The sequence below is a fragment of the Cebidichthys violaceus genome, unplaced genomic scaffold (genome assembly GCF_023349555.1).
Source record: "Cebidichthys violaceus isolate CVI_PGR_0920_01 unplaced genomic scaffold, fCebVio1.0.p SCAF_14, whole genome shotgun sequence".
NCBI classification, from domain to species: Eukaryota; Metazoa; Chordata; class Actinopteri; order Perciformes; family Stichaeidae; genus Cebidichthys; species Cebidichthys violaceus.
Window position 1 is genome coordinate 15,931,022 of NW_027176307.1, and position 19,835 is coordinate 15,950,856.

The window sequence follows — 19,835 nt, forward strand, 5'->3', positions numbered from 1 at the left end:
ATAAGTGTTGATTCAGTTTTGGGGTGATTCTTGAGGCTGTAGTTCATGATGTTGTATTACAGTATACAAAGACTTGTGACTAATGATCTGTTCCTCATTTTGTTCATCAGTGGACGGCCTCATAGGAACATCTTCACACTCGAGCCTGCACCTCATCGAGTGTGAAGATGATCGGACCAACGGTGGTTGAGAAAACCAGAGGACAAACAGACAGAGACTCCTTCTGTTTACGCTGGATTCCATGCAAACTTATTGTATTTCATGAACATAAAGACGTAAACAATATGTGAGTGTCGAAACGCTAAATTATGGCCCATTTAGAGTCAAACAGACCATAAAGCAGGGGATGCTTTAGGGGCGGGGCTACACGCTGATCGACAGGTCTCTACCAGAGATGTATACGGCGTCTCTACGTCACTCCTCCTCAGTCCAGATGTGGTCACTTCCTGTTGCAAAAAAAACTACGTCCACTGTTTGAAACTCTTTATTTCTTATTATTTTCTTCACCAGGAGGATCATTCAATATGTATGTGTGTGATTGAGTGTGCATCTCTGTGTCTGTCCACTAATCTCTCATTCTGCTACAGCAAATTGCATCCTATATTTGGGTGGACAGTTATGGCTGCATGTTCAATGACCTCTTGTTGTTGCAGTGACACCTTTTATCACCTGTTTATTACTGCCACTGTCTACCTGCTGACTCCTCACTCACTACTACAGCTTGTGATAACATAGCAGAGTACGTCGCCGATTGAATGGTGTGTTTGGCTAACCGCTAACAGAACTACAGGTGCACACACCGCTGAGTACCTTGCCGCAACTCAGTCGCTCCTAAGCAGGCTGACGACTTGGTGAGTTTAACTTTGTTTATAGCAAGTGTATGAAATGTATGATATGACGACTTTGAGTTGATGGCCTGCATACATGCAGCTTGTTTTTGGGTTTGAATGAAGTGAGTTTACGACGCTTCATTGGTTGAGGACATCACTGGTTGTTAGTTGGCTCATTTGTATTGTTTTGTACCGTCTGTTTTGCTAACTGCTAACAGCTAACGGAGCTACCAGTACACCCTGCTGAGTACCTCGCCGCAGCTCATCGCTGCAAAGCGGGCCAACAGCTTAATGGATTTAATCATTATTTTAACAAGTGTATGAAATGTCTTCTACGACAACTTTGAGTTAATTGACTACATACATGCAGCTTGTTTTTGAGTTTGAATGAAGCGTGTTTTACAACGCTTCATTGGTTGAGGACATCACTGGTTGTTAGTTGGCTCACTATTATTGTTTTGTACGGTCTGTTTGGCCATCTGCTAACAGCTAGTACACACACTACTCAGTGCATCACAGAATCGCAGCGACTGCTACGCGGGCACACAGGTTGGAGAGTTTCATTTTGTTGTCTTCTATGTTCCATGTCTTCTATGTATGCAGGCTATCGGCTCTGCCTGCATACATCGCAGATTGTTTTTGAGTTGGAATGTAGCGTGTTCTTCGATGCTTCATTGGTTGAGTGCATCACTGGTTGTTCGTTTGCTCACTTGTGTTTGGCTAACTGCTAACAGAACTACAAGTACACACACTGCTGAGTACATCCGAAAAAAAGAAGTTGTGGAAGCGATATGGGAAATCAGACAGGAGGCCAGTGAACTGAGTGAGAAATCCTGTTTATTCTTTTCCCCTTTGGGCTTAATGAAACGTTTTATTTATCAGTTTGGATAAATGTATGTAATGTAATGGGTTCACATTTTAGTGTTGTGTTCTTCTCACCTAAATTGATGAGGTCTAATCTGGGATTAAATGAGGTGTAAGTAATGTCTACAGGAGCACTACGCTGCAGACTAAGATATATTATTATTAGACATTTATTTAGGTTGAGAAGGAATATAGTTTAATACTGATCTGCACAATCATTAGTGAACTTAGATTATGTGATTTCTAAACATGGAGATGGAGATGTTCAGTGCAGAAGCAGGTATTCCCATGAACTGTATCTTCCCTGTGAAGAACTACCATGAAGACATCCACTCAAAAAATGACACGGACTCTAATTGTTAACCTCAAAAGAGGAAAAGAACATCCTGATGAAAATGAAAGTAAAAATGTCTGGTTTGTGGTCTGATGACTGAGAAGGAACTTCTGTGGTGTGTCTTCAAAATGAAAGCACAAATATGAGTGGCAGAACAATGTCAATTGCACACATGAATTAGTACGGTTGGTGAAAGGCTCATAATCACTTGGTTCCAGTACAACAACCCAGGTATGAAGTTTCTATTGTCCTCAAACGTGTATTACATGTTATATTTTGGTGTTTTTTTATGATCATTGTAAGAACTTAATTAATGGTATTTTGAAAAGCTTATCAATAATGACATTTTGTCTGTGAAGTTTTAATTTGTTTTAGTTTGAGTAAAGTTGGATTAGATTAAATCTTGATTTTGTGTTGCTTGTTTTTTTTCTTTACTTAACATATTTTCTGATATTGTGTAATTTTGACGTGTTTGGTTGAGTATTCCTCCCCCGCTGAAATATGAACTCACAGTTTTACTGTGTGAACTGTGTATATTCTCCAGCAGCATGGGAGCTCAACAATCCCATCCTAAAGCATTACAAGATCCTCCAAGTGAGATTGGTTTAAAAATAACATATCATTTCTTGTTTACGAAGAAATACAAGATTGTATTTTTCTACAATCTATCATCTTAACTGAACAATGTGTCGTGCATTTCTCAGTTCTCAGCAAACCGTGGAGGGAGATACCGTGGGGGTGGGTGTGTCTGCACCGTCAGGTGACCTTCTTCAACAAAATATTAATGCTCATATTTCACAGATGTATTTGTGGTGATTTGTTTCCTTGTTGAGTCTGATTAATGGGCATTAAAAGATGTAATAACCTTTTAGACTTTATCCTCTTAATGTAATGTTTCCTTCCCTGAGCAGAGACAACCAGAACGCTCTGCAGTATGTGAAGGACTTCCATCCTCAGACTGAAGGCCAGCAGCTCAGGGTTCTTCTTCATGGACCAGTTGGAGCTGGAAAGTCCAGTTTCATCAACTCCGTCCAAAGTGTCTTAAGACGCAGAATATACACACAAGCTTTGGTGGACAACATGTCTCACGACTGTTTCACCAAAAAGGTATGAAGAACTTTTGATTGTCTTGATAAAGAAAATATCCTAAACTCATGATGTCTTTAAAAAACTTTTGAAACCTTTAAGAAACTTGTATTTGGAATTCTTTTACTACGTTTTCAACCGAGGGGAACAGAGCGCCTTTGAGAGGAAATGAAGTGTTAAACAGCAGCATGAAGTCACTTTAAAATAAACAATGTTTAGACAAAAGGGAAGTAAAAATAAGGATAATAGATATGAAGTCTTCAAGCCGCTCAACTGACTTCCTGTTTTTTTTATTCGTTGATAATTGTAGAGAAAGCAAGAGCAGCTCTTGTGTTTAAGTTTAAGTTTAGTAACTAAAACTGCTTCTACTTCTCAAAAAGTAAAAGTCTGGAGAAATGTCAGAACTAAATCTATCAGTCATTAACTACCACTAGATGGGAGTATCTACATTTGAATCACTTTATGGGAACTGAATTTTCAATAACATGTTCCTGCAAATGTTTAACAATAAAAGCCCTTTTCTGTCCCATTGAAACGCGACAGGGACTTTACTTTGAAACGGATACAGGAAGCATTGAGTTTGTATGATCAGCATAATGCGGTGACAAAGTTTAAAAGGGCAAACTGGACGGATCAGAGAAGTAGTAAACGTCCTCCTGAATATGACCAGATAAAGGAATCAGAGTGAAATAGAAATACAGGCCTGTCTCTAATAGAAGCCTGCTTTAACGTCATTAAAGATCTACGTTACCAGTGGAAACACTGAATCTAATGTGGTTTACTATATCAGCTGGGTATTGTAATCATAGGTACTTTTTCTCCATATCTACTTTACAGTACAGTACCTACAAGATCCAGAGAGGAGGCCCAGAGTCCTTTTACCCTTTTGTCTTCAATGACATCATGGGTCTGGATCCAAAGAAAGGTGTCCTGGTGGACGACGTCAAACTGGCTTTGAAGGGACATGTGAAGGACGGTTACAGGGTAAGAACTTTGAAGAATTTTTTCCCACAAAATTGGTTAATGTGATTAGAATTAACAGACCTTAAACTGGATTTAAATTTGTTTTCCAGTTCAACCCTGAATCTTGCTTGTCAAAAGATGACAAGCAATTCTACAACAATTCACCAAATCTCAACGACAAAGTTCATCTTCTGGTTTGCGTCGTTCCTGCCGACGCAGTTTCTCAAATGAAAGACGAAACTGTGCAGAAGATTCGGGACATCAGGATGGAAGCCAGTAATCTGAGTGAGAGCAGAGATCTCTGTGTTTAGTGGATCACTCCAGTTAAAAATGTCCTTTTAGTAGCTTTGATTGTGGTTCACATAATCACAGAGAAACAGCAGCTGTGGTCTGTTTGTACTCACATTAAGAGACGACACTCAGTAGTTTTCTACCTTTTCGTCCCGGCAGTGATCCCTCAAGTGGCCGTTCTCACCAAAATAGATGAGCTCTGTCCTGAAATCAAAGATGATTTGAAGAACATCTACAAGATCAAGTACCTGAAGGAGAAGGTATGTTTGAATATTCATACACAGAGATGGAATCACATTGGAAATTGAGTGAAAACACGTTCAATAAATGAGAACGATACGACTTCTGCACTAATTCTGAGTGCTGATCGGATACTGGATCAGTTTTTCCCTCATTTTAAACCACGTAAACGTCTCAGATCATTCCTCTAGAAGTCACAAAGTCAATTCTCCAACATCACTGATAGGATTGTGCAGATTTAAACTGTACAAACATTTGGAGTGTGTTGTTAAAATGCATTAACTAGATCAAGACAGTCACATCGTGTCACATCGTGACAATCACCTTTTTCAAATAGAGGAAACACAAAGTTCCTGTTGTTTATTTGTCGTTCGACCGCGTCAGAAGGCCAAAGTGTTTCAAAGAACCGCACACTGAAACCTGCCGCCACAGAGAAGATGTGATTGTTCAGATGAGGATAATGGAGCAGCTTTCATGCAAAAAGTGACAGAAGTAGCTTGAAGAATTAAAAAGAGGAAAAGTTTGAGAAGGAAACTCAAATGCTGCCTATTTTCTCATCTGCACTCAGCCGACCGATGGCTGCATAAAGTGGCCGCCAGTAGCCGTGTTTCCATTCACGTATTTTCACGCTCAAAGAATCGCAAGAAAATCTGTATGGAAACCGTAAAATTAAAATAAAACGTACTCAATTGCGGAAAAGACAACAACCTGTTTTTACGCTCGCTTGAGGTGCTTTGAGTCATAAAGGTGACGATGCACTGAGCGGATTATGGAAAGGTTTTTGCCGAATAATTTCCTGATTGACCGATCAGCTGTTTCTGCTGTCGGATATTCCCACGACGTGTGAATGCTTGTCTCCGTCTCTGGACAACACAAGACATAGAAGAGCAATTAAACACACTTTTCTCTGGTAGATGGTTGGATGGTCAAGCCGACTTGTTTCATTTCCAGTTCACAAACTTTACTTCTTCTTCTTCTCTCTTTACCTGAAGATAAACTGCGCTATAGACGAGTTTATTGGCTCCAAACCAGCTGATGTCAACACGCCTAATCCCATGTAACCAAACAAACAACAGTGTAACGTGTTATAGTTGTGTGATTGATTTGGCCAGAGGTGATTTATTGTCACCTAATTTCTTGATTTAACGTAGGTGGAGCAGTTCAGTGCCAATGTGGGAATTCCACTGAACTGCATCTTCCCCGTGAAGAACTACAATTCAGAAATCGACCTCGACAGTGACGTCGACTCGCTGATCCTGAGCTCACTGAAACGCTTCATCACCTTCGGAGAAGACGGCATCAACTTCCACAAAGAGTCCGTCTGAATCCACAGACGGATGCGTTTCAACGCAGCATTAAGACAACGTATTTCTGGATGTCGAAATATCGCTCTGCAAGGTGTCCAGTGGGATCTTGTTCATGATTTCATTACGTTTTGCTTTTTTGCATTTAGCTTTGGCCTTAGCAACATTAAATACGCATGACTGACTAAACAGCAAATAAAGTAAGAATAAATAATAATTAACACTCAACAACTCAGTTAATCTGGTGGTTTGGTTTGATCAGATTTAAGTGACATAAATGTAGACAAGAGGTAAAAATAGAATGTGAATTAACTGAAACTGTTATAGATTAAAATGATGACGTAGAATTCATGTAAAATGTCGTTAAATATATTTTCAGGGCCTTTAATTTGCTCTCTGAATCTTTTAATCCAACATGTAGACCAACGTCTCCATCTTTACATCTCATGATGTTTATTCCAAACATTGCTTATATTCATTTTAATAGAGTTTCTCAAGATACCAAACATTTCATAAAATCATCAAGTCCTGTTGTAATATGTCACGCTATGTAACCACCATGTAGCTTCAATAAACAGCTGAAACACAACAAAATCAGCTTTTTACACCTTCAGCACAATGTGATTATTATTATTATTATTATTATTATTATTATTGTTATTACATTTAAAATGTATTTCCACTTTTTAAAAGTTTACACATGAGAACATGTTGAGTGACGGGAACAAACATTTCACTTGTTTGAAACAAAGTAGTGCAGAGTGTTCAAACAACATTTCTGTAACGTATCATATCACACAACAGTTTGTATGATATGTTACGAGAAGTTGAGTTTTCTTACAAAATCCAGCAACACGTGTCAATTTCTGCTTCTTGCATGTATATAATCTTTTCAAAATAAACTTTGTGAAATATTTAGTACGGTTTAGAAAAAGATGGTTGTTTGGGTTAAAACAACCAGTGAAGTGCAAAGTGAACGTTTTTTCAACGATTATTTGAAGACGTTGATTGAACGTTGAACGTGAAAGTTAAATCGAGCGTTAAATCAAGCTGATATTAAACTTTTATTTTGTTGATTTTGGCGGTCCCTGTGGACCAAAGTGGTAGTGTTTCCATGCGCACCAGACTCCCTTTAGAAAACCTCTCACTTTACTGCAGCAGGGTCCGACAGCTGGAGTAAAAATAGAATAGTGTAAAAAGTACAATATTGTCTTTCAGTTGCATTAAAATGGAAAGTACCTGAAAATGTTCTACTTAAGAACAGTGTTTTAATAAACATATGGAACAGCTCTATTATCAATGCTTTTATTTACACCTGTGCTTTTGTAAACAGAGAACACTGTGAGGTTTACGTCCAGCTGTAATTGACGGCACATTACAACTACAATAACTTACTAGAAGCACGTCTGTCACTTTAATGTGTCCTGTACGACTCAATGAACTTCTCATGTGGAGCTTGTTCCCTCACATTCAGGGCTTTATCTGAAGTGCAATGTCCCGACTGATGAACCTTTGTCACACTTTCTATTGGTGAAACTAACAACACTAATTGTGGCTCAGTTGTATTTTGGTGCTGGAGTAATGGTACCAGTTACATCTGTGTTTGGCACGTGAACATGTTCTTATGTAATAATCATTATTATATAATAATCTGTTGGGTTTGTTATATTTTGTGTTGTACTGGGTTTGCCCACAGGAGGGCAGCAGATGACCATACTTCCTGTTTAAAGCAGGCGCGACGCTCACTGCAGTCCTCGTGCTGCCTTCCTGGTCTGTAGGAAATACAAGCTTTTACTTTGTCCAGTTAGGAGCAAGAAGAGAGCTGAAATAACGAGCTGTACATGTTGTACAAGAAGAAAGGCTGCATATCATGAATATAAAATGAATTACTACTGTTGTAAGTGTAACATTGAGTATGAATGTCCACTAGGTGGCACTGTGAGATTTGAGGTCGTTGCCAGTTGAGATCAATAGAAAGCATTATTTTACATATTCACATATTTTCATATTCATTAGAGGCTAAAAATTGTCTTTTGCAAAGGACTTATCTGTCGGACCAATAACATAATAAAATGGGATGATTCTGCATAATTAATCATTTCAATCCTTCTGTACTTCAACTTACACTTTGTTATCTGGATAACTTTAACATTACAGTCATTTATCAGACGCTTTTATCCAAAGCGACTTACAATTCAGTATCTATCTACACACCGTAGACGCAGCTACGGGAGACATTGTGGGTAATTCCCTGAGGCAAAGTCTGCATACCATGCTGACTTAAGGAAAGGACTCATCAAGGGCTCAAAATGCCAGAGAGACTCAAACACTCGAGGATCTGACAGACAGAACTGAACCGTCACGGACTTCACGGGAGCGCGCCTCACAGTCCGCGAGTCCGTGAGGGTGGAGACTGGGAAGTGAAAGTAAAGTCTGTCTGACTCCATTTTAACCTTCACAACAGGAGGACAGACAGGTTGAGTTGATTCTAATATTCACTCTTGCTATTGATTCATGAGACAGTATTTTCTGATACTTTGTTTATTAGTCCGTTTTGTCCCAGAGCGCAGAGTGACGTCTTCATATGTTGTCATTTCCTGGTTTCTGAGCCGTCGCGGCTGCGTCACAGAGTCCGAGTTTATCACGATGAAGGCTGTAAAATAAGGTGTTTGATCAAACGAATGTGACGTGAAGAAGAGGAGAGTAACTTCATTACACTGTTCGTGTCTCCAGTGTCACTGACTGGAGGAGATGAGTGGTTTGGAAGAAGAGGCGGACGGACCAGAGTCCAGCTGTCTGTCCGTGAAGAGCGATGGGTCCAAAGGTCAACCTTCACGCTCCAGTAAAGAACCTGGACCCTCAGACACAAAGTAAGAGACTGATTCAGTTATTTAATGGAATACGCTGCAGCGCAACTCTGTTCTGTCATAGTTACATGAGGTTTGTTATATTCAGTCACTGGAGATTTGAAATAGTAAATCTGCTGAGTCCGGCCCAGTAAGGTTGACTAACGATGTATCTGACACACGGAAATGAACAGTTTGTAGCTTTATATGTGACACTGGTACAAACAGACAACACACTCAAATGCAACACTTTAAAACACGGAGCAGGTGAAGTCTTTACTTTGTAGCAACGGTTCGGTAAACAGGAACGCAGTCCAGAGTCAGGTATCCTACATGTGGAGGCAGAGGCTGAGTCAGAAGCACACAAGACAAAGGTGTAAATACCATGAATAGAGCAGAAAAGACTGGAACGCTGGAGGAGGAAGTACTACGATAAGCTGACAACAGATAAAAGGAGCACAAAGACGAAGTACACGAGGGAGGAAAGGTAGTGGGTGAAAGGTCAAACTAACCAGGGCGAGGCAGGGAAGCACAGGTAGAAACGCACAAAGACAGGAAGTGAAGCTACCTGAAACAAGACACGAGGTGACTACTTCAAAATAAATCAGGATAGAGAACATAAAGAAAAACATCACCTAAGAGCAGGGCCAATCATGACATTATGAAATGTAGTAGTACTAGTACACTACGTACTACATTTATATTTAATGAGAGTAGAATGAAACATTAAAAAAGAACAAAGTAGCACAAAAAAAAGAAAGAAAACTGATGTACAAGGACGATGTGCAGTTATGTGTTTCCACATAAGATGAAGATTTGTTGTTGTTTTCAGATCATGATGATGTCAATGTTAACTCTGCTCTTTACTAGTTCTAATGATATGTGTAAAACTGTTCCCACAGACCGAAAGCAGCGTCTCCAACACCCAGCTGTCTGTCCATGAAGAGTGATCTGTCCAAAGATCAACCTCTAAACTTCAGTAATGAACCTGGACCCTCAGACACAAAGTAAGAGACTGTTTCTACTGTAGACTGGCCTGAAGAAGATTCAGTGCTCATTAAAGCTGCAAGCAGCATTGATCGGGCCCTCGCAACGTCACACACGTCGAGGGTACTGGCAGGACTCTGGTTGATGCGGCAATGCATTTCTGTGACCATCATACACTGCATGCACAAGTTAGATGATATTTCCTGCATCGACCAGCAGCATAGCAAGACCATGTTGCCAGGTCTTAAGCCTCAAATGTTTTGAGTGTACCTCCGATACAATCATAAATGTAAGCCTGTTAAGATCATTAAGAAAATGAACGTGTGAATGTGCTTCAGTAGTTGTAACATAACAGACTGTCAGGTTACTGGGATGGAGTTCAACTCCCTGCAGTGTCCTACTGATTGTATTTGGACTTACATGAAAGTTAACAGAACAGCAGTGTCATTTGTTTTTACTTGAACACTTTAATTTGACACTGTTTTCATTTTAAGCTCTTCTGTAACTTTAGATTGTAGTGTGAAGCATTCATTGTAACATTTAACCTGATTCTCATGTAGAAGCTCTAGACAGATCATTTATACTAATGCCCACTGACATGGTTTGAAAAACACTGTTGATTAACTTTTGTTCTCCAAGCATCTTAGTTTGCACATATTTAGATCAGAGAAGTCTTTTTCTCATGGTGTGCCCACAAACCCTGTTTGGGCCGCTGTTATTATAGAATTCTGTTTACGTCCATGGTTGCCAGTAGGTGGCGCTATGACTATGAGTTAATATTGGCTTGCAGAAGTCCTAAAATCACGACAGCAATCAAGCATGTCAAGTTTGGGGCAGTTTTGACAAAGTAAGGTTGAGTTACAAAAGCTTGATGGATGATGGCGAATCATGTAAAATTGCCGCGACACCAAGTCCATGTTATCCGATGAAACATCAAGCTTTTAGTAACTTTTAATCGTTAAGGTCTTTAGGTTGTTCTGACCAAATTCAAAGCTGATCGGATTATTTCCCTAGGAGGAGTTTGTAGTGCAACACCTGGAAAAGGAAATAAAACCACAAGAAATTCATACAAAATTCAAATTGGCTGACTTCCGGTTGGGTTTAGAGCATGGACCCCTAAGACTTTTTTTTAAGTCTACATGTGATACACCTGCTTACTTAATTTCATACATCTAGGTGAAACGTACTGCGAGGGCTGCATCGTCGAAATATTATAGGGGGCGCTATCGAGCCGAGTTGCCACTCTGAAGCATTAAAATCACATCAGATAACTACATTCAGGATTTTAAATGTGTGTGACAAGTTTGATTTTGTTTTGAGTATTTTTAGCCCCTCAAAAACACCTTTGTTTTTCATGGCGAGGAATGCATCGCCACAGCAACGGCATTTCACGAAACAACAAGCTTTGAGTGACTTTTAATCACAAAGGTCTTTAGATTGTTCTGACCAAATTCTAAGTTGATCTGATTAGTTCCCTGGGAGGAGTTCGTTAAAGTAGAGCGCCTGGAAATTGAAAAAACGACACTAGAAATTCAGACTAAATTCAAAATGGCTGACTTCCGGTTGGGTTTAGGGCATGGCCCCAAGAGACTTTTATTGAAGTCCACATGTGATACATGTGCCTACCAAATTTTGTTAATCTATGTGAAACGTACTGCGAGGGCTGCTTCGTCAAAATTTTGTAGGGGGCGCTATTGAGCCGATTTAACACTCTGATTGAATAAAATCATATTATAGAACTACATTTTGGCCTTGTGATCTGTGTGTCAAGTTTGCTTGTGTTTCAAGCTTTTTTAACCTCTCCAAATGACCATCGTTTTTCACGGCGAAGACTGCGTTACCACGGCAACGGCGTTCGACGAAACATCAAAAGCTTAGAGAACTGGCATTATGAACTTCTTACATTTGTGTGGAACAAATTTGATGTTGATCTGATTTTCCAACTAAGAAAAACAAGCCAAAGTATAAAGACTTTAACTTACGGTTGCCAGTAAGTGGCGCTATGACTATGATTCAAAATTGGCTTGCAGATGTCTTCAGGCCTGGAGTTTAATGAAACATGTGAAATCTGGTAAAGATCTGATGATGCGGAGTCGAGTTACATCAGTTTATTCGTTCATGGCGAAGGATCGAAATTCGCAGAGCCGCCACGTCGCCACGCTTCGACAACTTCCTACAATTTTCACAATGAAGCATTATCAAGGTCTTAAGGCTTTTGTGACAAAATTTGAGAGGGATCCGATTAATCTGTGAGCAGTAGGGTGTCAAAGTACACAACCTATGACTTCCTGTTGCCACTAGGTGGCGCTATTATTATGATTCAAAATTGTCATATACATGTGTTCAGGGTCAGGATGTTATGACATCTGAGAAATTTGGAGCAGATTAGGCAATGTACAGCCAAGTTACAACAACTTCCTGTTTCATGGCGAATGGTGTTTTTTTGCCGCCACGCCACGGACACATAATTCGATAACTTTTTGATCTTTGAGTATCGTTTCACTGCCAAGGTCTCAAGAGCATACTGACCAAATCTGAAGGCAATCGGGTTTAATCTCTAGGAGGAGTTTGTTAAAGTACGGCGCCTTGAAACGGTCCAAAAACGTCATAAAATTCAAAATGGCCGACTTCCTGTTTGGTTTAGGATATACCTCCTTTTGACTTTTTTGTACGTCCCATCACGTTCCACATACCTACCAAATTTCATACAGCTAGGTGAAACCCAAAGTTGGGGCTACTCTGTAGGGGGCGCTATCGAGCCAAAATGTCATGCCGCAGCTGGACACCCCAATAATACTGGAATTTTCACCACGATTGAATTTTGTGCCAAATTTCAAAAGATTCCCAGTATCCCAAGCACCTCCTTTTTGCGATGAAACTGGTACGATAATAATAATAATAATAATAATAAAAAACATTAGAATAACAATAGGTCCTCCGCTCCGACTACGTCGGTGCTCGGGCCCTAATAATAATAATAATAAAAAACATTAGAATAACAATAGGTCCTCCGCTCCGACTACGTCGGTGCTCGGGCCCTAAATATTCAAATTCAATTGTTTTCACAAAATATAGGAAGAAGGAATAGAAATGTATACAAACAGCCTGCTGATTTATCACTATAGCAACCAAAACCTGTGCACTGCATTGATGATGATGATGATGATGATGATGATGATGATGATGATGATGATGAAGTTGTGGTAATTTAGCAGTAAGCATAAATCTCTCTCAGTACCTTTACTGCTCCATTAGTGTGGTCCGTGGGACAGAGAGTAAAGCTCTGAGTAGTCCTGAACTAAAAGGATGAACTCCTGCTCCATATCTGTACAGTAGACTGATATTTACAGATATCTGCCAGCTGTGATTGGTTGTCCTGAGGAATGCCCTTAAGCACGTCGGCATTGACAACAATAGATTAGTCTTAGATGTCCTGTTTCTTTTCATACATGGGCAACATGTGTCATTACAACCATCATCACATCTTAATTAGTAGAAATCTATGTAAATGAAATGAACTGCAGACCATTTACATCCGTAGTCTTTGTAAATACTAAATGAATACATTTGGGACGGAGAAAAAAGGAAGAAACCTCAGGGAGAGCAACAGAGGAGGGATCCCTCTATCAGGATGGACAGAAGGGCAATAGATGTAATTTGTACAGAATGAACAACATCATAAAATGTTGCAGTAGTAGCACCAATGATAGCAAAAATAACAATAGAAAAAATATACTACTACTACTAATAGTAGCAGTGGACATTTAATAGCATAATAATGATAATAAAAGCAGTAGAATAATAGAAATGGGACTAATGATAACACAATATGTTGTGCAACTCATGGTCAATGGCACCTGAAAGTAATTTTCAGCCTCAGACAGTTGAATCTACTTTATTTAAGATCCATTTTCTGTGGATTTCTAACCAGTATGAATTTGCTCAGAAATGTAAATCATCTTTGTACAAATCTTAAGCTTAGCCTGTTGATATAGCGTAAGTTTGTCAAAAGTCCACCGCATGTCCAACAACATCCCCAAAGCTAAAGTCAACATCAGCTTCTTTTTGTCAAGAAGGCATCCCTTAAGTTGCACACCTTGGGTTTGCCGTCTCAGACTCAGTAGGGTGGTCAAGTGAGTGATGGCATCTTCTTGGTTATCGGTTGGGCACCCTCTGTCTTTTGTGTTTTGCTGATAAGTCCACAACACCTCCAGAGGGTTAGGCAGTGATTGTCGGCGTCCCATGTCATCTGCTCACTTGGTGGCCCAGGTGGAGTCCTTTCTCTTCATCCTAAGCCACTGATGCCCGTCCTCCCCCTTCATCCTAAGCAGGATAAAGGGGGAGGACGGGCATCAACGCTGCGTTTTAGTGTTGCTGGTGTAGGGCCGAGGGAGCATGTGGGGTCTTCTCCCAACAGCTGGCTGAGATTTTCTTGGGAGATGGCAGGACATCATAGGCAACTGTCTCTGAATGTCTCCATTTCCCACAGTTATTTCCAGGACACTGCCAACTCACTCCCATCCATTGCCACAGCTTTTGTGTAGCTTGTTGCCTCCTCCTGCAGACAAATCTCCACCACATCTCTGCTTCTCTGAGATGGCGTCGCCTTGTTCCATTCTTGTTCCATGGCCTTAGTAGCCCCTCCCTTGCTGCACTTGGCCCATGATGTCCCCAGTGTTTGATGCGCCGCCTTTTCCTGTGTGGTCGCTTCTGCTGGGGTACATTTTAAGCCTGTGGCTTGTGCTACAAACAGATCTTGTGACTCAGTTAGCGTCATCTCCAGTCTTACTTTGGCTCACTTTACCCCTCTGTGAGACTGGTGATGGGTAGTTCTAGGACCCCTTAGCTGTCGAGTCCTATGCTGCTAAGGCACCTTGGAAGACCAAGGTGCCTTGTTCTGTGCACCGATTTCTCCTCTTCACTCCAGCTAGGCTGGTTAACATCGAGCTGTCGTTCTGGTGGCTGGATTGGTTGCATGTCTAGTTGGAAGGTGATTTCTTCGGTGCATCAGTTTGAAGTGCAGCACATCTACAGATGTTTTTCAAGGTCTGACTGTGATACTGAGAGTAAGTTTCACTGCATGTAAATGTTGAAAAAAAGGAGGAAGCCTTTTCCCTTTTGAAAGCAATCTCACAGTGGAGCAGAACATTACTCAATAGGTTTTCATGAAGCGCCATGCAATATCTGAACTGCAGTGATTAGGCGTGTGAATAAAATGCACAATTTCAGAACGGGTGTCAGGACGATGTCTAAACTCTAAGCTCTTTGTACATCAGGCGGTCGTGTTCGATGGCGTTCATAAGTCTGGAAAGTTAAACGGAACCGATCATAGACTGTTTTCTGTCTTTGCAGAGAGCTGCAAGCTTTGCAAACACCAAGGTAGTAAACTTTAGATGGACGGTATTTGTGTGGTTTTGTTACTTTTATTCAAGAGCTTGTCTTTCATATTTAGACAATTATTTGTGGTGTTGAACATTTTTTTTATTTAGTGAATGAATGAATGAACAGACACGTGGATGTGAATACGGGAGTTGGTCACCACTAATGTAATGTGATCATTTCCACAGAGATAAAACGAAGAGGACTCATCTTGCTACGGTGGAGCAGCCGTCGTGCTGTGCTTTGTGTCAGGACGTCCTGAGGGATCCAGTCTCTACCAGCTGTGGACACTGGTTCTGCACACAGTGCATCACCTCATACTGGGACCAGTCTGGTACATCAGGAGACTCTTCTTGTCCCCAGTGTGGAGAAAGAAAACCTAGAGTAGAGACAGCCAGTCAGACCAGCCTTCTGAAGGACATTTTAAATGAACATAAGATCAGTCTGAAGAAGAGATGTGAATGTGTGACTGAAGGAAGTGATGAAACCGGAAGTGGAACCCCCCTCAACAGGATCTACACTGAGCTCTACATCACAGAGGGACAGAGTGAAGAGGTCAATACCCAACATGAGGTGAGGCAGCTTGAGACAACTTCCAAGAAGAAGATCCTCCATGACAGCCTGATCAAGTGCCACGACATCTTTAAAGCCTCAGCTGACCAACAGAGTCAGCGAATCAGAGTCGTTCTGACGAACGGCGTCGCTGGTGTTGGAAAAACCTTCTCGGTGCAGAAGTTCACTCTGGACTGGGCCGAGGGTTTGGAGAACCAAGATGTCAGTCTGGTGGTTCTGCTTTCGTTCAGGGAGCTGAACTTGATCAAAGATGAGCAGTACAGTCTTCTCGAGCTGATCCATGTTTTCCATCCAACATTGCAGAAGGTCCCAGCAGAGAAGCTCTCTGTCTGTAAAGTTGTGTTCATCTTTGATGGTCTGGATGAAACCAGACTTTCATTGGATTTCATCAACAATGAGGTCGTGTCTGATGTCACACAGAAGGCGTCGGTCAACGTGCTGCTGACCAACCTCATCGAGGGGAAGCTGCTTTCCTCTGCTCTCGTCTGGATAACTTCCAGACCTGCAGCAGCCAATCGGATCCCTCCTTCACGTGTTGACAGGATAACAGAAGTACGAGGCTTCACCGACCCCCAGAAGGACGAGTACTTCAGGAAGAGATTCAGTGATGAAGAGCTGTCCAGCAGAATCATCTCACACATCAAGACATCCAGGAGCCTCCACATCATGTGTCTGATCCCAGTCTTCTGCTGGATCACTGCTACAGTTCTGGACCACATGTGGACTACAGACCAGAGAGGAGAGCTGCCCAAGACCCTGACTGACATGTACTCACACTTCCTGCTGGTCCAGACAAAGAGGAAGAAGCAGAAGTACCATGAGGGACATGAGACGAGTCCTCAGGAGCTGACGGAGGCTGACAGGGAAGTTCTTCTGAAGCTGGGGAGGCTGGCGTTTGAACATCTGGAGAAAGGAAACATCATGTTCTACCAAGAAGACCTGGAGCAGTGTGGTCTTGATGTCACAGAGGCCTCGGTGTTCTCAGGAGTTTGTACAGAGATCTTCAAAAGAGAGAGTGTGATCTTTGGGAAAACAGTCTACTGCTTTGTTCACCTGAGTGTTCAAGAGTTCCTGGCTGCAGTTTACCTGTTCCACTGTTTCACAAGCAGGAAGACAGAGATACTGGAGGCTTTCCTGGGGGAGAAAAAGATGGACTCTTCCCTGAAAAGATCTCATTATCGAGATGATACTGATGACCAAGATGACCGTGATGACTCAGTCTCATCCCTGGAGGACTTCCTGAAGAGAGCCATGGAGAAATCCCTTGAAAGTAAAAATGGCCACCTGGACCTGTTTGTCCGCTTCCTTCATGGCCTCTCTCTGGAGTCCAACCAGAGACTCTTAGGAGGCCTGCTGGGTCAGACAGACAACAGTCCAGAAACCATCCAGAGAGCCATCAACAACCTGAAGAAGATGGACAGTGATGAAATCTCTCCTGACAGAAGCATCAACATATTCCACTGTCTGATGGAGATGAACGACCTCTCAGTACATCAGGAGATCCAAGAGTTCCTGAATTCAGAGAACAGATCAGAGAAGAAACTCTCAGAGATCCAGTGCTCAGCTCTGGCCTACATGCTGCAGATGTCAGAGGAGGTTCTGGATGAGTTGGACCTGAACAAGTACAATGCATCAGATAGGGGGCGACTGAGACTGATTCCAGCTGTGAGGAACTGCAGAAAGGCTCGGTAAGTGCATGCATTGTTTTTGGTTTTTAACTCACTTTTTATTTAGTTTTCAACAACATAACAACATGCGTTTTCAGACAGTTACTTTCTTTGTCCATTTTTCAGCTGTATGTAGTCTTGGTACACATGATATTCAGGTACAGTGTACAAGGCATCAAAAGGTGCTCACTGCAAGAGAAAAAGAGGGGAAATAAGAATAGATAATTGATTACTTGCATAAATAATAAAAAATAAATAAATAAAAACAAGGGATCAAGAAATAATAATTGTCCTCTAACTAGGTGTGCCTCTGTGCACATTTCCTCCCGGGTATTCTGTGGTATGATCTTGTTCATTTCCGCCTCCCATCTCTGCTTTATCTGTCGGGAATTATGTAGATTCATAGATAGAAATATGTTATTTAGTTTACTGATTGTTTTCTTATCTTCGTTCCCCATCTGTATTTCTATTAAAAACCTTTCTATAGGCGTACGTTTCACAAACCTTCCCCACTCTTTGTGTGTTGTCAGAAAAGTTCTCAGTTGAAGGTATCTGAAGAAATCTGTTTTGGGGAGATCAAAATCCTTTTTCAGCTGCTCGAATGTCTTGAGGTTGTCCTCATTAAATAGCTGGTGGAGGTAAACCAGTCCCATGTCTGACCACTTTCTAAAGACCGTGTCTAGATTGTTAGGTGTGAAGGTCTTCATAGATCCAATGCTTGTTAGTAATGAGATTAACTTCGGATGCCCAAAAGCTGTCTGTATTTTGTTCCAGATTTTAAGAGTGATCTTAGTCCACTCTGCCAGTTCTTTTATGGGCGCATCTAAAAAAGGCAGAATTGGTAAGGGCTCTAGGGATACGTTTTTCTCAATATCAAGCCAGCGATTGTATATTCTGAATCCACACTATCAAAGGTTTCATTTGTGCAGCCCAGAAGTAATACTTTAAGTTTGGAAGTTTAAGGCCTCCATTTAGCTCAGATAGCTGTAAGGTTTTAGGTCTAATTCTAGGACGCTTTTTTTGCCAGATAAATTTGGAAATTATTTTATCCAGGTTATCAAAATTGGTTTGGGTAGCATCTGAAATAAGTAGAGAAGTCTGGGCAGAACATTCATGCGAATACTTTCAACACGAGTAGAGACAGAGGGAGCGTAGACCATCGTTCCAGGTCACTATCAATGCACCGAATTATTTTACTATAATTGGCCTCGTACAAATTCTGTAAGGATGGAGGAGTGTATATGCCAAGGTATTTTATACCGTCTTTTGGCCATTTAAAGCCACTTTGGAGTTTTACACTTCTTGACATGTTACCGTTGATATCCATAGCCTCTGTTTTTTCCACATTTGTATCCTGAGTAGTATCCATACTGTGAGATGAGTTCCTTTAGATGTGGTATTGTTGATGCAGGTTGCATCAGATATAATAATACATCATCAGCGTAAAGAGATATTTTATGCTCTTCTTTATGTATTACAGTTCCTTTTATTTTGATGAGCTGGGCCAAGGGTTCGATACTAATGGCAAACAGCAGGGCTGATAAAGAGCAGCCTTGTCTGCAGCCGCATTCCAATGTGAATCTTTGTGATCTATATCCATTAACTCTAACATCTGCCTGCGGTGATGAATATAATGTTTGTACCCTATTTAAAAAGTTGGGGCCAAATTTGAACCGTTTTAGTGTTTGGAATAAATATTGCCAAGGGACATAATCATTGCTTCTGTTTTCTCTTATTTTTGATGGGATATTATGTTTAATAAGCGTTGTTATCGCCATTAATGTTTATGTTCCAAGTCTTTTATTGTATCTTCCAGTTCTCTCTGTTTAGCCTCTATTCCTCTTCTCCTAGCAGAAGTAAATGAAATAATACGGCCTCTGATGTATGCTTTGACACAATCCCAGAATGTAAGAGGTGTCGCTTCGGCCGAGGTATTGATATCCAAGTATTCCTTGAGTTCTGCTGTAATAAAGGAGGTCAATTCTTTATCATTAAGGAGAGATGCATTAAGTCTCCATTGTTTAGATGTTGGTCTTTGGCCTATATCCCATTTTAATGCCACAGGTGCGTGGTCGGATATAGTTATAGGCAGAATCTCAATGTCCACTATCCTGTGTAGATCAGCCTGAGTGGTAAAGAAATAATCAATCCTTGAATAGGATGTATGTCAGCTTGAATAGAAGGTGAAATCCCTGCTTCTCCATACATCTACAAGGCCTGCTTCTAGCGATTGGTATTTGAGCATTCTACTCATTCTAGAGTGGAGCTTTAGAGGCGGGTTGTCGGTCCATTAATTGTGACATTACGCAATTCAGCTCTCCTCCCATCAGTAGCAGCCCTGAACTATATTGTAGGATCTTATTGAACAACGTCCTGATAAAGCCGGGCTCGTCTTCATTAGGCGCGTATACATTTATGAGGGACACTTCTGTGCCATCCATTAATCCATTAACTAAAATATATCTCCACTC

General features: G+C 41.0%; 2 protein-coding genes and 1 long non-coding RNA gene across 6 annotated transcripts in view; 2 read left to right on the top strand and 1 right to left on the bottom strand.

Annotated features, from left to right (window-relative positions):
• Positions 1–6,830, top strand: part of LOC137871349 (interferon-induced protein 44-like) — a 7,704-nt gene extending 874 nt beyond the window's left edge. The window contains exons 1-8 of one of the 4 annotated variants that reach the window (XM_068709143.1): positions 1–2,259; positions 2,576–2,622; positions 2,733–2,766; positions 2,940–3,135; positions 3,952–4,098; positions 4,188–4,362; positions 4,528–4,628; positions 5,760–6,830. The exon at positions 1–2,259 is cut by the window's left edge and continues 874 nt beyond it. In XM_068709143.1, coding sequence (XP_068565244.1) covers positions 2,577–2,622; positions 2,733–2,766; positions 2,940–3,135; positions 3,952–4,098; positions 4,188–4,362; positions 4,528–4,628; positions 5,760–5,933 — 873 coding nt within the window. In that variant the 5' untranslated portion in view covers positions 1–2,259; position 2,576 and the 3' untranslated portion in view covers positions 5,934–6,830. Of the gene's footprint in view, positions 2,623–2,732; positions 2,789–2,939; positions 3,136–3,951; positions 4,099–4,187; positions 4,363–4,527; positions 4,629–5,759 lie in introns of all 4 variants that reach the window. The other 3 variants (XM_068709144.1, XM_068709145.1, XM_068709142.1) reach the window with 3 other exon arrangements.
• Positions 6,831–8,437: 1,607 nt separating this feature from the next.
• LOC137871355 (uncharacterized) lies at positions 8,438–9,120 on the bottom strand. The gene is made up of 3 exons (XR_011102795.1): positions 9,039–9,120; positions 8,656–8,770; positions 8,438–8,565 (listed from the first exon to the last, which is right to left on the bottom strand). It is a non-coding gene; the product is annotated as an uncharacterized lncRNA (long non-coding RNA).
• LOC137871334 (protein NLRC3-like) overlaps positions 8,664–19,835 on the top strand; it is a 41,792-nt gene continuing 30,620 nt past the window's right edge. The window contains exons 1-3 of the mRNA XM_068709119.1: positions 8,664–8,782; positions 9,661–9,765; positions 15,313–17,385. Of these exons, the coding sequence (XP_068565220.1) occupies positions 8,664–8,782; positions 9,661–9,765; positions 15,313–17,385 (2,297 nt within the window). The remainder of the gene's footprint in view (positions 8,783–9,660; positions 9,766–15,312; positions 17,386–19,835) is intronic.